Genomic DNA, 16,181 nt, shown 5'->3' on the forward strand with positions numbered 1-16,181 from the left:
ACCCTCTACCCCACCAGTCAACTCTTGAGCACAAAGCCTCCTGGAAAAAGGCTGGCACAAAGGTCTTCTGTCACCTTCTAGTAGGGACTAGTTTACTCTCTACCACAATGCTCCTCTCCTGATTTCCACTTACAAGAGATGTGGTGACATGTTTGCCTTTTCAACATGTTTGCCTTGTCTTCCGTTGCCTTTGCCATTAGTGGCTTCCTTCTGAAGGTTTTCATATCTTCTACACTCACATCTAGAATATGTGCCTATGACACATCCACAAAAAAACATCAGCCACAGGAGTGGGTGTTTGAGGGAAATAAAATCACAAAGAGGAACATAATCTCAAAAAACTTTCCTTCCTCTACTGGAATAGAAAAGTAAAGTACAGGTATGGCCCAGACAACATGTAATAGTACAGCGAAAACACTGGGTTCCAGCATTTACTGACGCACCAAACTAAGCACTTTACATGCCCTAACTCATTTATTCCCCCACGTCAACCGCCTTAGCTGAATGCCTAACCATTTAAAAAATTATTTCCTCCATTATGAAAATAATGTATATTCATAATAGAACACAGGTAAAATATTTTAAAACAAAACACAAAGAAAATTTAAATTACCCGTTTTGATGGTTAATTTTATGTGTCAACTTGGCTAGGCTATGGTGCCCGGTTGTTCGGTCACACGTTAGATGGATGCTGCTGTGGAGGAATTCTGCAGATGTGATAAACATCTATCGGCAACTGACTTGACGTGAAACAGATTACCCTTGATAAGTGGGTGGGTCCCATCCAATCAGTTGAAGGCTTTATGAGCCCAAACTGAGAGTTCCTACAGAAGGAATTCTGCCTCAAGAGTGTACCACAGAAATCCTGCCTGAGTTTCCAGCCAGCTGGCTGCCCTGTGGATTCTGGATTTGCCAGCCTCTATAATCGTGTGAGCCAGTTCCTTAAAATAAACCTCTCTCTAGAAATATCTATATGCACATCCTACATATATCCATCGTTTTTCTGGAAAACCTCAGCTACTAATACACCCATTTCACCTGCCAAAAAGAATTTCTGTTAATATTTTCCCATTCTTCCAGTCTTTTTTTCTATGTACTTATGGCATATGTGAGTGTGACCATATACAAATATGTGTGTGTGTGTATTTATACACATAAGAAATACACATAAAGACCCACATATTAGAACAGTCAACTCATTCCAGTTTGCCTCAGACTTTTCCAGTTTTAGCACTGTTAATTCTCACATTCTGGGAAAACCTCTCAGTCCCAGGTAAACCGGGATGGTTGGTCACCTTAATACAACCTTTCTTTTTAAATAAAATTTCCCTTTTAAATAAAATTGTGATCGTTCTATACATACTGTTTTATAATCTAATCTCTTCATCTAAAAATATATTTTTTCCCTTAAAGTGCTTGGGTGGCTCAGTCAGTTGAGTGTCTCTTGGTTTTGGCTCAGGTCATGACCTCGTGATTCATGAGTTTGAGCCCCACATCAGGCTCTGCACTACCAGTGCACTGGTAGTGCAGAGCCTGCTTGGGATTCTCTCTCTCCCTCTCTGCCCCTCCCTTGCTCGTGCTCTTTCTCTCTCTCTCGAAACAAACAAACAAACAAACAAACAAACAAATAAATAGCATTTTATGCTTGTATCCTTTAATTGAACCAGTTCCCTATTACTGGATATCCAGGTTTTCTGTTCTACTACTTTAAATTACCTTTGGGTCCAGAACCAATAAAGGCTGGAACAGTAGGGGGAAAAGAAATCACGGACGTGCGCACACGCGCGCACACACACACACACACACACACACACACACACTCTGCAGATGGCAGCCCTCAAGGACAGGCATAGCGTACTTTAATAATAAAAGATTTACCATTCTCAGTCCCGGACACCTGTGTTGGTGCAGCTAATAGACTCAGAAGAAGACAGCGTGACCCCTCTCCACTCCGCCTAAAACCACACGCACGTTGACACGCTCACACTTGTGAAAATGAAAAGACCCTGTGTCCTTACCTTTTTAATTCGTTTACAATCGAAGCATGGACGTTCATTGCAATTTTGCCATCCAAGCGTGTTTTTAGTTCCTGGCATTCGGTACGCAAAATTTCCATTTGCTCCTTGTTTTGAGTTAGCTCCTTTTCTTGGCTCTGGGTTTTAGTCTCCAGAAGCATGAGTTGTTTTGTCAGCTTAGAAACTGAAAAATGAGATGGATAAAGACTTGGTACAGAAGACTTAGGAAAACAGGATTCTTGATTACTAGGTAATACCAAGGAGAGCCAGCTCATAAAAAATGGTCTTGAAAAAATCTTTTGGGGATTTAGAAATTAATACCAAAGGCCTTGTACTTAGAAATTACTGTCCCTATATTAAATGTTCCCTAAACATACATTTCCCTATTGGGGCTCAATTTATTTATTATTATTTTTTAGCAGGTTCAATTTGTTGATATCATAGTTGATAACATATGATGTTAAACAAAACATGATTTTAGCCTTCAAGGAACTGACTTTCCAAAGACTGAAGCCTTAAGTCACACACAGATATGCAAGCACGGACACACATCGATATTGTCCCTGAAAGTGCAAGATTTTCAAGTAGAGACATCAAATATGGCCCAAGTACAGACTGAATGTATTGCTTTTCTTCCCTTTCCTCATTAAGTTATGTTTTCTGTCCTGTATCTAAAGGAAATCGTAAATATTTTCAGCCTGAGCAACACCGTAGTACATAATGATAAGATACTTCCCAGACAGCTGTTGGAACCGGCACTTAGAAGTCTTAGAGCATAAAACTTTAAATCCTTGTACTCTGTGAAAAGTTAGTTGGTCAAAATGAATAGCTCCCTCTGGGAAATGGGAAGATAAGATAGGCAGCTGACTAAACCAGACAGGCCTAAAGGTTGGCCCTATTCTCCGTGACCAGAATCATCACCACACCTGCTCAGATCCACTACATTTAAAGAAATTAAGCTCAGGGCATACAAAATTAATTTTCCCTGCCATCTCTGGTCTTGAAAACAAAGACAGGAGGCTCAACGACTTCCTCTTTCCTCCGCCCCAAATCATGCCAGAGGAAAGGCACATATGTCTGTGCCACGTGGCGTTGAAGGGGAAATCCTGTGGAAGAAATGCCTATCGGACGTGCTGACAGACACTATCGCTTTTAAACATGACCCGGCTCGTGGAAACAAATGGTGTGCCAACCCAGCGGCTTCCGAAGCAGTGGGGGCCTTAGTGCCCAGGGTGGAAAGGGCAGTCATTAAATAATCAGGAGCATTTTCAGTCGGTTAAGCATCCGGCTCTTGATTTCAGTTTGGGTATGATCTCAGTTTGTGAGTTCGAGCCCCACATTGGGCTCTACACTGGCAGTGTGGAGCCTGCTTGGGATTCTCTCTCCCTCTCTCTCTGCCCCTCCCCCCCCTCCTCTCTCTAAATAAATAAATAAATAAATAAATAAACTTAAAAAATTTTAAAAAAAATAATCAGGAACATTAGGGAAAACAGAAGGGAGGGGTTACATTGGCTCACACAAGACAGCTTGTATTTTGCCCTCCTGTCCTGTGTTATTCTTCCCTGGAAAAGAAAAATCAGTAAAGCACAGGGGGAAAAACGCCACTACCTTTTGAGCTTATAAATTTGGGTTTAACCAAAGTAGAAGAAATGACTCAATCTGGTCCACTTCAAAGTCCAAGGCCATATGCTCTGGGGCTCCTAGGAGCAGGGAGGGACACATGGAGAGAGGGGGTGCTCACAGAAGGTACCGAAAGGAAATACAGTCTATCACAGCACCCACAGCTCTGACGAAGGGCAAGGTCACACAGAAACTATTCAGAGAGTGAGTGAGTTCTTATTACTCATGTCACAAATATTCAGGAACAGACCCTTGCATTGTTTCAAATATTCACCTCCCATGATTTTCCCCTCTTACGAATGGCATTAGCACCCCCAAACCCAGTTCTGCAGATTCTAAATGGGTCACGTACATTTGCTTTCCAAGATTTACAGTATAACTGGAAGGACACTGCGGAGCCTAAGAGAAAGCAATCACTGCGGTAATGGTTGGATATGTTGTAACATAAACAGCTGCATTTCAGTAAAGAACAACACATTCTAGAAAACATGATTTCCCCCATTTTTAATTTGAAGGGGATCTCTACCAGAAGGGGGGGCGGTGCAAGTATGAGACAACAGTGATATCACAGCATCATCATTACTTGATGGAAAGAGGGCTCACCTTCCTGGAGACGCTCCTGGTGGGTGTCCTTGACTTTTCTTTGCTGAATCTCCAACTGCTCTATCAACAACTTGTTTTCCTCTAAAACCAGTTCTGCGTGAGTCTGAAGCTGACGCCTACAATTGATTTACAAAATTAAATACTGCTATTCAGGTACTGAATGATTACAGAGACACTCCAGAGTCTAAAAGAAAGCAAGTAAGGGGTATCTGGGTAGCTCAGTCAGTTAAGCGTTCGACTTTGGCTCAGGTCATGATCTCGTGGTTCATGAGTTTGAGCCCCACGTTGGGCTCTGTGCTGACAGTTCAGAGCCTGGAGACTGCTTCAGAGTTTTTGTCTCCTTCTTGACCCCTCCCCGGCTCACACTCTCTCTCTCTCAAAAATAAATAAAAACATAAAAAAAAAAAAAATTAAAAAAAAAAAAAAAAGAAAGCCACTAATGTGTTGTAGGTAATGACTATCTGGACAAGTTTCAATACTAAACATCTTTCAAACACAGTTAATCCTCCCACTCACATTAAACTGGGAAAGGACAGTAATAAAGTCTCCATTATGAACTGCTTCAGTAACTTTTTAAAATGTAACATTTCAAACATATACAGAAGTAGAAAAGAAACAGATAATAAACCCTCATGTACACAACACCCACTATGAACAATTATCAAATGGTCAATCTTGTTTCATCTATATAAACCTCCAATCCCAAAACCCACTGGATTGTTTTGAAACCAGTAGGTAATTAGAACCGAGGAAGAATTTAGGAAGCTTCCTTTTTTTTTTTTTTTTTTTTTTTAATTTGAGACAGAGAGAGAGCGAGCGAGAGAGAACCCACAAACAGGGGAGAGGGGCAGAGGGAGAGAGAGAAAGAATCCCAAGCAGAATCCACTCTCAGCATAGAGCCCAACACGGGGCTCGATGTCACAATGCTGGGATCATGACCTGAGCAGAAATCAAGAGTAGGACGTTTAACTGACTGAGCCACTCAGGCTCCCTAGAAGTTCTCATTTTAACTGAGAAGTACTCACTTGTAATCAATAGCATATTTGTCCCAAAACGATGACTTTGTTAAAATCCTCTGGCTGGTTTCTTAAACCATACTAAGTACTAAAAGTCCCCAACCTTAATCTCACGTGAGCAAACCCTTCCCTTACAGAGGGTGCCAAGTAAATCCCAGCCCAGCTCAACCTTCATGATTGAAAATTCCAATCGGAATGAGCTAAGGGGGCCTCGGAAATCTGGTTAAATGCTTACCATTCAAAGCAAATGGTAAACCAGTAAATTATCTCAAGTTTTCACTTTAAGCTCAAAAAGGGAAGTGGAGGAAGGAGAGAAAAAAGATGAAAAGAGTCAAGCTATAGCAATGATCTCACTCCAGTAGTGGCTGCACATTGGCTCCTCGGCACCCATGATGGGAGGGAGCTGCCCTGCTGTCTGGGAGGGACGGAGTCCCAGCCCCCCTCCCCGCCAGCTCCCAGCTGTGGCCCCACAACTGTCCTGCCTCTGACAGACCAGCCCCACTGTGGACTTTCTCGGGACTTCTTTCTTCCTCCCTCCCTCCCTCCCTCCCTCCCTTCGCTCTTTTCTTTCCCTTCCGCCATTCCTTCTTTTCTTTCTTTTTTAAATATTAGGGATTCTCCTATTTCTTAAAAAAAAAAAAAAATTTAAGACCTCAGATTTAGTTTAGTACCCCCTCCTATTTTACAGGCAAACTGAGGCCCGTGAAACATGAGCTATCCCAGTTGGTCAGAGGACATCAGGAAAGGAAATGCAGAATTTAGTTATGGCCCAGAAGTTCACGGAGAAATTACGTGAAAATAAGGAGACAGTTTCTACTGACGTGTGAAGTTGGCGTGCCCGAGTCTCTGGTGGGGACGTCCCGTACCTGGCACCTGTGCAGGGACAGGGATCCACCCGGCCAGGGAGGTGGGGGGGGGGGGGGGCACGAGTGCCAGGGGTGCCCAGGAGTGCCAGGAGATCTGCCCACAGGACCCCTCCCCAGGGTGGAGGGCAATGAGTTCAGAATAAGGGAGAGGCCAGATGGGGCGGGGGTCTCAACAGGCACCGCACAGACCTAACATCTCCCCAACCATGGCATAGACCACCACACCAGAGCAGGGTGCCAAGGGCCAAGTGCACGTGTGGATTTGAAAGTGGGGTCTTTCTTCTGTTTATTTATTTGATTTTAAGGAGAAGTAACCAGGTTTGACTTGCATTTATGTACGAGGTCAGAGGAAGAACCTGACATCCCAGTTCTCTCGAGGGCTCTTGCAAGCAGTCTTAACTGACCTGCTTTCTAGGGTGCTATTCAAGGAGGGTTGAGGGGAGGCACATTAGGAGCCCTGATAGAAGAAAATCCAAGTTCAACAGTGGAAACCACAGTGCACCAAGATCCAGTAGCTGCCCAGGCCAAACCCAACTGACACATCGGTGACCATCACAACAGGGAGAACCCACCTGATGGTAGGAATGCTGTTGCCTCTTATTCCGAATTCCGGGACATCACATACGGAAAGTACTTTAATTTTTTTCAGTGATGTTAAAACATTTAAAAATTACTAAGTATAACATAGAAAAAGATCAACGTGAATAGCTTTTGCTTTCTTAGTCTTGCCTGGATATTGCCCTTAGACTTTTTAAGACCTCTACTTTCACGTGTTCATTGGCTAGGCCTCTGTTGCCACTGTGCTGATGAACAGGACATCGCCTTGCCCTCGAAGAGCTCACCGAGCACAGTAAGCCCGACACGGAGACACACAGGTAGGCACAGCATGGCAGGTACCAGGACAGGGTGTATGTTTAGGGCCGTGTCAGAAACTGAGACAAGGGAGCAACTGAGGAATTCTGCCTCCAGGGAGAGGCGCTGACCAGCATCATTTGATCAGGGCCATTTGAGCAGGGCCCTAACGGATGAAGTAAGAGGCAGGAGGGGCATTCTGGGGAGAGGCAGCAGCATCTGTAGCAGGACGGAGTGAGGCAACGCTCAGTTGTCAGGGAATGGAAGGCCACGGAAAGGGCAGGCCAGACGGGAACTAGTGGTAAGGAGCCCCATCCTGAGCTTTCTGTGCTAAAGCTCTGGAACAGTCACGAGGGCAAAAAGGATGTGGCTCTACAGGTTTGGAATGGGAAAACTGTCCTAGAGAAATATAACATCGGAACATAAAATGGGAGAGAGAGTAGATGGATTTCAGGTTTAAAAACCTATTTCAATTTTATTTTAGTTTTTAAAGTTTGTTTGTTTATTTTAAGAGAGCGAGAGAGCGTGTGCACGCACGTGAAGAGGGGAGTGGCAGACACAGAGGGAGAGAACCCCAAGCAGTCTCTGTGCTCTCTGCACAGAACCCGACTCAGGGCTCGATCTCACGGAACCGTGAGATCATGACCCGAACCGAAATCAAGAGGCCGGCCTCAACCGATCGAGCCACCCAGGCGCCCCGTAAAAGCCTATTTAGAATTTTAAACGTAATCTTTAAAATTCAAGTTTAGAATAGATCACATTTTCACTGTGCCTTATTAATTTCTTAGAAACTCTCCCTGAAAATGTTTTAGTGAAAAAAAGGAAAAGGTATCTGATGGTTTAATAAAGTTTATTCCTATCATCTTTTCTTTTGAGCTAGCAGAATATACCAGAAACACACTTGCCATTCCTTGCTGGTAACAGGACTGCTTCTATTTAGCTCCTGATGCAATTCTTCATTTTCTTTCACCACTTCCTGGACCCTCATCCTAAACATCCTCATTTCCTCCTGAAACACAAATGTATATACACTGTAACACACACACAGACACATGGCGCTATTTCTCAGCCTTAGTGCTGTCGCTGTGGCTCAAGTCAAAGGTCAGCGGCTTTCTAGCAAAGTCTCACAGCAACAGCTGCCTTAAGCTTCGTAGCAGCACCAGGTGCCTGCCCTCAGGGAGCTCCCCAGTCTGGTGGGAAGCAGGACACAACCGCGATGCTGAGTACAAGGGACAGAGAACATCAGGTTTTAAACACTCAGTTCCTGATTTGATAACATTTTCCTATGAGTGCCACAAGTTGAAAAGATAAAGGCAGGTCAAAAAAAAATAAATAAATAAAAAATAAAAAGAAAGAAAAAAAGCAGAGACCTAAGAACACTGTAATTTTTCTTTTGTTTAAAGACTTTGGAGGATAAACTGGAAATTTTTAGATAAAAGTAAGAACTTTTCATCTGAATTAAAGGGTAGGGGTTGGAGTCTTTTTTTAATGTTTATTTATTTTTTTTAGAGAGAGAGAGAGCACACGTGCAAGTAGAGAAGGGGTAGAGGGAGAGGGAGACAGAGGATCCGAAGCAGGTTCTGAGCTGTCAGCACAGAGTCCGATGCGAGGCTCGAACCCACAAGCCGTGAGATCATGACCTGAGACGAAGTCGGATGCTCAACCGACTGAGCCACCCAGGTGCCCCTGGATTCTCCTAATTTTGGCCCTTTATGATCACAAGAAAGCCTCTCCTACAGGAAGCCATCAGTGAGGACAGCTCCAACCGTCATTAGCCCAACTAAGGACCGCTGTGGGGCCCGCTTTTGCCTCCTGTGTTCTTGGCACTCTTGCTGGGCCTCCTCCGTCGCTGCTTTTCTCAGCCAGCCCTCAGTCAGCTTCAGTGTCTTGTGGCGTCCTTCAGCACGAGACAACCTCAGATGCCAGTGTGTATTCTTCTCTCAGCTATTAGACATTTATGCTTATACCCATTTAACTTAACCATGCCATGTAGCTTCTTTTTTACCTTTCTGCCCAAACACACTCCCCGATGGCTGACAGCTCTTTTACAGAACAGGGCTCAGGCAAACCAAAGCCCCCAAGCCAGGTACTTGCTTTGTAAATAAAGTTTTACTGGAACACAGCCACGCTCATTCATTTGCACTTCGTCTATAGCTGTTTTCATCCTTCCACAGCAGAGCTGAAGAGTTGCTGACAGAGGCCACGGGGCCTGCAAAGCCTAGAGTATTTACTAAATGTCTATGTACAAAGACGATTTCTATACCCCTGTTTTAGAAGGAGCACCAAATTAATTTTGTTAATTGTTTGGCTTGATAGTTAATTAGTATAAGATTAATTCACCCCTGGGGCACTGAGTGGCTCAGTTGGTTAAGCTTCTCTTCATTTCGGCTCAGGTCAAGGTCTCAGGGTTTGTGAGACTGAGCCCCCATGCAGGGCTCTGCTCTGGGAGGGCAGAGCCTGCTGGGGATTCTCTTTCTCCCTCTTTCTCTGCCCACCCCGCTCGTGAGTGTGTGTGCATGCTCTCTCTCTCTCAAAAAAAAAAAAAAAAAAAAAGATTAATTCATCCTCTTACAAAATTAAGTGTCCAACAGGAAGTCTAGAAGAAAAGGTTCAAAACCGTATTACGTGGACCATTGTACATGGGACAGAATAACAAGGAAGGCTGGGTGACTTAACAGACCCTCCCAGCCAGAGAGTCCAGAAAACCCAAACTTTTCTCTCTGGATCCTTCCAATTCCAGAGATGTCTTTGGTCACTTAAATGAGCGCACAGAGAGGATGGGACCTATACCTATAACAGCCACGTAGCCTTGGCCGCCTGTGTAATGAGAACGGGGTCTGCTGTCGGAGGCCCTTTCCACCACACAGAGTTGAACAAGGCAGAAATGAGCCAACGCCTGGCTTTCTCACCACCACCACCACCGCCACTGGATTTCTCTGGGGTCAGCTCTTCAGAGAGCTAAGAAGCATCTGAGTCGGCCTAAAATATCTCTGGCCGACTCTTGCCATGTCTGCCCAATGTCCCTCCGCAGTGGAGCGTGTAGCCGCAGAGCGCCAGGAAAGGAGCGGCCCCTGCTGCTGTCTTGTCTGCACACCCAGAGCCTGGCCCACCTGGGGCTGCCGGCCTGGGAATCCCGGCTTCCGATGGATGCTGGATGCGGCACCATCCCATCCCTCCACACCCCGCTCACCTATCCCCGCGCACCCCTCCGGCCCCACTGATCCCTCCCTCCCTCCTTCTTTCTCTTCCTTCCTCCCCTCCCCCCCACCTGCACCACTACACTCCTTCCTCCCTTTTCTTCCTCCTTCCAACCTCTGAGTACCCAGGAGATGTTGGGCGTACCTATCTTCAAAATGTTTCTTCGAAGTCTGAAGTGGTCTTATTTTTTATAAACCTTGTCCTGAGGCCAGCCTACCTGAAGGGTGGCATTGAGCTCATCCTTCTCTTTCATCCTGTCTTCATATGCCAGTAACAAGGGTGACAGGTACTTTGTATCCAACTGAACACAATGGAAAAAAGAAGGTTATCATAGGTCTTACATCTGAACACAACCAGCACGTTTTTAAAAAGGTAAGTGAATCTACTTAATTTGGAATGGTTTTTAACATCTATTCAATTAGAGCCCAGAAGGCGTGGGCCTGAAATGAAATAACTTTCACTTACCAACCAGGGTGGTGTTGGACCCTTTGATGGGAGGCCATCGATATTTAAAGTCTAAGAGCGAAGCACATGGTGAAGGCAAATTAAACTACACTTCCTCTGATATTTCAAGCCTTAGATATGCTTTTTTTTTAATTAAGTTTTAAATTTCAATTCTAGTACAGATAACATACAGTTTCACAGGAGTTTCAGGTGTACAACATAGTGATTCAGCACTTCCACACCAACACCCGGTGCTCATCACAAGTGCCCTCCTTAGTCCCCATCACCTATCTCCCCCTGCCCCCCCCCCACCCCCTTCCCTCTGGTAACCATCAGTTTCTTCTCTGTAGTTAAGTATCTGTTTCTCGGTTTGCCTCTCTCTTTTTTTTTCCTTTGCTCATTTGTCTCTTAAATTCCACATGAGTGAGATCATATAGTATTTGTCTTTCTCTGACTGACTTATTTCGCTTAGCATTATACTCCTTAGCTCCATCCATGTTATTGCAAATAAGCCTTAGATATTCTTATTCTAGACCGGGCATCAGCATCTATGCATGCACATGCATACATATGTGCATGTATGTATATATGACCACTTTTTTTCTGAAATGTTCGAGAGACATTTGCAGATACAACGCCCCTTTTCCTCTAAATACTTCAGTGTATATTTCCTGCCAGCAAACATTCATTTACTCAACCGCAGTAACATCATAAAAGTCAGGAAATCAGCGGGGGGAGTGCCTGGGTGGCTCAGTCAATTAAGCATCCAACTCTTGATTTCGGCTCAGGTCATGGTCTCACAGTTCGTGAGTTCAAGCCCTGTCTTGGGCTCTAAGCTGACAGGGTGGAGCCTGCTTGGGATTCCCTCTCTCCCTCTCTCCCTCCCTCTCTCTCTCTCTCCCTTTCTCTCTGCCCCTCCCCCACTCACGTTCGAGTGCATGCATGAGTTAACATTATGCTATGTGAAAGAAGTCAGTCAAGAAAGATCACATGTTGTATGATTTTGTTTATATGAAATGCTCACAACAGGCAAATCCATAGACACTGAAAGTACATTAGTAGTTGCAGGGGCCAGTGCAGGTGGTGGGGGAAATGGGGAGTGACTGCTAACAGGTATGAAATTTCTTGTTGTGACGAACGTGCCCTAAAATTGACTGTAGTGATTGTTGCATGATCCTGCAAAGACACTACAATAATCACTGACTTGTACACTTCATTTTTAAAAAAGATTTCATTTTTAAGTAATCTCTATACCCCACATGGGGCTTGAACTTACAATCCTAAGATCAAGAGCTGCACGCTCAAGACTGAGCCAGCCAGGTACCCCTGAACTGTACACTTTATATGGGTGAACTGGTGAGTATGTGAATCTCAAAGCTGTTATTGCAAAATGTAAACTTAAGTCTTACTTTAAAAAGAAAACCAGGGCACCTGGGTTAAGTGCCTGACCTCGGCTCAGGTCATGATCTCACAGTTTGTGGGTTCAAGCCCTGCATCGGGCTCTGGGCTGTCAGTGCAGAGCCTGCTTGGGATTCTCCATCTCTTCTCTCTCTGCCCCTCCCCTGTGCTCTCTCTCTCAAAAATACATAAACATTAAAAAAAATTAACAAACAAAATCAGAAGCTTGTGGAGCTGCCCTGAATTCTCAGGAACCACATGAGAACAGGTGTCCTCTCTGGCTTCCTATCGTGATCCCAGCAGGGGACAGTCAGCTGCACATCCTGACATGTCAGAACCCCCAACCCGCCCCCACACACCCCTCACGTGCACTATTCTCTAAGGGCAAGGATCTGACCTTCTGGCTCCTTTTTGCTCCTCACGGCATCTAACACAGTGCTCTGCTCAGTGAGTTTATCGAATTCTGTAATCCCCCTTTTAAAGAAAAAACGAGTCTGCTTTCTTCTTTCTGTATGCCTCCATTATGAAAGCATTCCCATCACCAAGCTAATTACACACCCATCACCTCATGTATTTACCTTTTTTTAAAAAGGAAAACACTAGTTCTATTCTCTTAACAAATTTCAATTATACAACACAGCGTTATCAACTGTAATCATCATGTTATCCATTAATCCTTAGATCTTACTCGTCTTATAACTGAAAGATTATACCCCAGCCTCTCCCATTTCCTCCAGCCCCCAGCCCATGGCAACCACCACTCTACTGTTTCTGTAAGTTTGACCTGCTTTTTTTTTTTTTTTAAGATTCCACACAGAAGTCATACTATGCAGTATTTGTCTGTCTTAATTCACTTAGCAGAATGCTCTCCATGTTCATCTATGTTGTTGAAAAGAGCAGCACTACCTTCTCTTGTAACACTGACTAATATTCCACCATGATATTGTATTGTATTTTCAGAGAGAGAGAGAGCGAGCGAGCGAGCAAGCATGAGTGAGGGAGGGGGCAGAGGGAGAGAGAGGGGGGGAGAGAGAATCCCAAGCAGGCCTCGTGCACAGGGTGGAGCTAGCACAGGGTTCCATCCCATGACCCAGGAATCATGACCTGAGCCCAAATCAAGAGTGAGATATATAGATCTCTCTCTTTCTCTCTCTCTCTCACATACACACACATTTTTGCATATACATTACATTTTCTTTATCCATTCATCCGTGGAGACACGTAGGCTGTGTCCATATCTTGGCTGTTGTGAACAATGCTTCAACGAACATCAAAGCACAGACATCTCTTCAAGACAGTGACCTTGTTGCCTTTGGACATATACCCGGAAGTGGAACTGCTGAATCATATAGGGACTCTATTTTTAGTTTCTTGAGGAACTTCCATACTGCCCTCCACAGTGGCTGCACAAATTAACTTGTGACAGTGCATGTGGGTTCCCTTTTCTCCACACCTCACACTTGCTGTCTCTTGTCTTTTTAATAATAGACATGCTAACAGGTGAGATGACAGCTCATTAGGACTTTACTTTGCATTTCACTGCTGGTGAGTGGTGCTGAGCACTGTGGGTCACTTGTAGCTCTTCTTTGGAAAAATGGCTATTTAGATCCTTTGCTCGTTTTTAAATTATTTTTGTGCAGTTGAGCTGTAGGAATTCCTTGTATTTGGGGGGCATTAATCCTTTGTTGGATATGTGGTTTGCAAATATTTTCTCATTCCATAGGCTGCCTTTTCATTTTGTTGATGGTTTCCTTTGCTGAGAAGTTTGATGTAGCCTCACTGGTTTATTTTTGTTTTGGGCGTCAAATCCAAAAAACCATCACCAAGACTGATGTCAAGGAGTTTTATGATTTCAGGTCTTGTGTTCAAGTCCTTAATTTATTTTGAGTTGATTTTGGGGTGTGGTGTAAGCTAGGGGCCCAGTTTCATTCTTTTGGATGTGGACATCTGGTTTTTCCAATCATTTATCAAAGAGAATGTCCTTTCCTCAGAGCATATTCTTGGCTCCTTTGTCAAAAATAAACTGAGCATATATACATGGGCTTATTTCTAGGCCCTCAGTTCTGTTCCATTAGTCTGTGTGTTTGTTTTTATGCCAATACCATACTGTTTTGATTACTATGGCTTTGTAGTAGCTTAAAATCAGGAGGTATGATGTCTCCAGATTTTGTTCTTCTTTCTCAAGACTGCTTTGGCTATTGAGGATCTTTTGTGATTCCACACAAATTTTATTTCTGTGAAAAATGCCATCAGAATTTTGAAAGGTACTGCATTGAATCTGTAGATCACTTTGGCTAGTATGGACATTTTAACTATTAATTCTTCCAATCTATAAGCACAGAAAATCTTTCCATTTATTTGTGACTTTAATTTCTTTCATCTGTATGTTTTATGGTTTTGGGTTTTATCTTTCACCTCCTTTGTAAATTTATTCCAAAGCATTTTATTATTTTTGATGCTATTATAAATGGGATTTTCCCCCTTAATTCCTCTTCCCAATACTTTGTTGTTAGTGTCTAGAAACACAACTGTTTTTTCTATATTTTTGTATTGATTTTGCAAATTTACTGAATTCAATTATTAGTTCTTTTATGTGTTTTCTTATTACTAAGTTGCCTCTTTATTTTAGCTTAGAAAAGTATGTTTAAGGCCAGTTTAGTGGTGATGAACTCCTTAAGCTTATACTTGTCTGGAAAACTCTTTGTCCAGCTTTGTCAGGTAGAGTATTCTTGGTTGGCAGTTTTGTTTTGTTTTGTTTTTGAATACACTGTGCTACACCCTCCTGGCCTGCAAAGTTTCTGCTGAAACATCTGCTGATATTCTTATGGGAGTTCCCTTGTGTGTCATAAGTTATTTTTCTCTCTGCTGTTTTTAAGATTCTTTCCTTGTCTTTAACTTTTGACAGATTAATTATAATGTGTTTTGAGTGGGTGTCTTTGGGTTCTTCTTATTTGGAACTCTCTGAACTTCCTAGATCTGGAGGTCTGTTTCTCTCCCCCGGTTAGGGAAGTTTTCAGCCATTATTTAAATAAGCTTTCTGTCCCTTTCTCTCTCCTCCTTCTGGGACCCCTGTAATCCACTTGATAGGGTCCCATCATTTTTTTTTCATTTTCTTTTTACTTCTCTGATAGGATGAATTACGCTGCCATGTCTTCAGCTTCACTGATTCTTTCTTCCACTTGCTCTAGTTTGTTGTTGAACCCCTCTATTGAATTTTTTGGTTCAGTTATTGTAGTCTTCAGCTCTATGCTTTCTGTCTGGTACTTTTACATTTTTTTCTATTTCTTCGTTGAAATGCTCACTTTGTTCATGCTCTCTGGACCTCAGTGAGCATCTTTATCACTGTTATTTTGAACCATTGCGTAAATCACTTACCTGTACTTCATTAAAATCAGTATCTGATCTTTTTGTTTGGAACATACTCCCTTTTTCCTGCATCTTCCTGGACTCTCTGTGTTGGTTTCTGTACATTAGGAAAAATAGCCTACCTCTCCCAGTTTTGACAGACTGGTCCAGTATAAGAGATGAGCCTCATCAATCAGCCTGGCCTGAGCTCCTGGTTGCCTCTCAAAACTCTGTGATTGTTCAAGCCACTGTCTTTGTTCTTAGTGGCTCCCAGTAGTTGAGGGCATACCAAGACTCATTAATTTCCCAAAAGGGAAGGCTGTATTTAGCACCCAGATGCAGGCTGATTGGAAGCCAGACCTCAGGCAGCAGCTGGGAAAGTAGGAGGTCAAACCCCTTCCAGGGAAAAGTGGGAGGTGGGCGTTTTGCCTGCTCAGTGCTGAGCCCAGTGAGTAGCCGCACCTGTGTGCACCATCCCTATTTCAGAACTGCTGCTTTGCTTGCTAGTCCTGTGGGAATCATGAGCCCAAGTCCCATTGGCTATGACAGCCAGGTGATTTGGGGGACGTGTGAAAACTAGTCTGCTTTCTTTCCAAAGTTTGTACACCAAGAGACAACAGCTATACCCTCGAGGAACAGGACTGAGAATGGAGCCGAAGACAAGGACTTTCACTCCTTTATTTACTTTTGTATTGTCCCCAAATTTTCTTTACAAAGAACCTTTATGGCTTTTTGTTTTGAGAAAGGGGGAGGGGAAGGAAGGGCAGAAGGGAGGACATAGAAAGGTCCCCCGAAAGACTGTGCTTTGGATATGCCATTTTACA

At 43.6% G+C, this 16,181-nt stretch overlaps 1 protein-coding gene across 3 annotated transcripts in view; it reads right to left on the minus strand.

Annotated features, from left to right (window-relative positions):
- Positions 1 to 16,181, minus strand: part of CEP89 (centrosomal protein 89) — a 74,027-nt gene that overhangs the window by 29,344 nt on the left and 28,502 nt on the right. For 2 of the 3 annotated variants that reach the window (XM_047835191.1, XM_047835189.1), the window contains 5 exons: positions 10,636 to 10,686; positions 10,388 to 10,471; positions 7,878 to 7,981; positions 4,239 to 4,354; positions 2,019 to 2,199 (listed from right to left, as the gene is read on the minus strand). In XM_047835191.1, coding sequence (XP_047691147.1) covers positions 2,019 to 2,199; positions 4,239 to 4,354; positions 7,878 to 7,981; positions 10,388 to 10,471; positions 10,636 to 10,686 — 536 coding nt within the window. The remainder of the gene's footprint in view (positions 1 to 2,018; positions 2,200 to 4,238; positions 4,355 to 7,877; positions 7,982 to 10,387; positions 10,472 to 10,635; positions 10,687 to 16,181) is intronic. The other variant, XM_047835190.1, reaches the window with a different exon arrangement.

This window comes from Prionailurus viverrinus, chromosome E2 (genome assembly GCF_022837055.1).
Source record: "Prionailurus viverrinus isolate Anna chromosome E2, UM_Priviv_1.0, whole genome shotgun sequence".
NCBI lineage: Eukaryota > Metazoa > Chordata > Mammalia > Carnivora > Felidae > Prionailurus > Prionailurus viverrinus.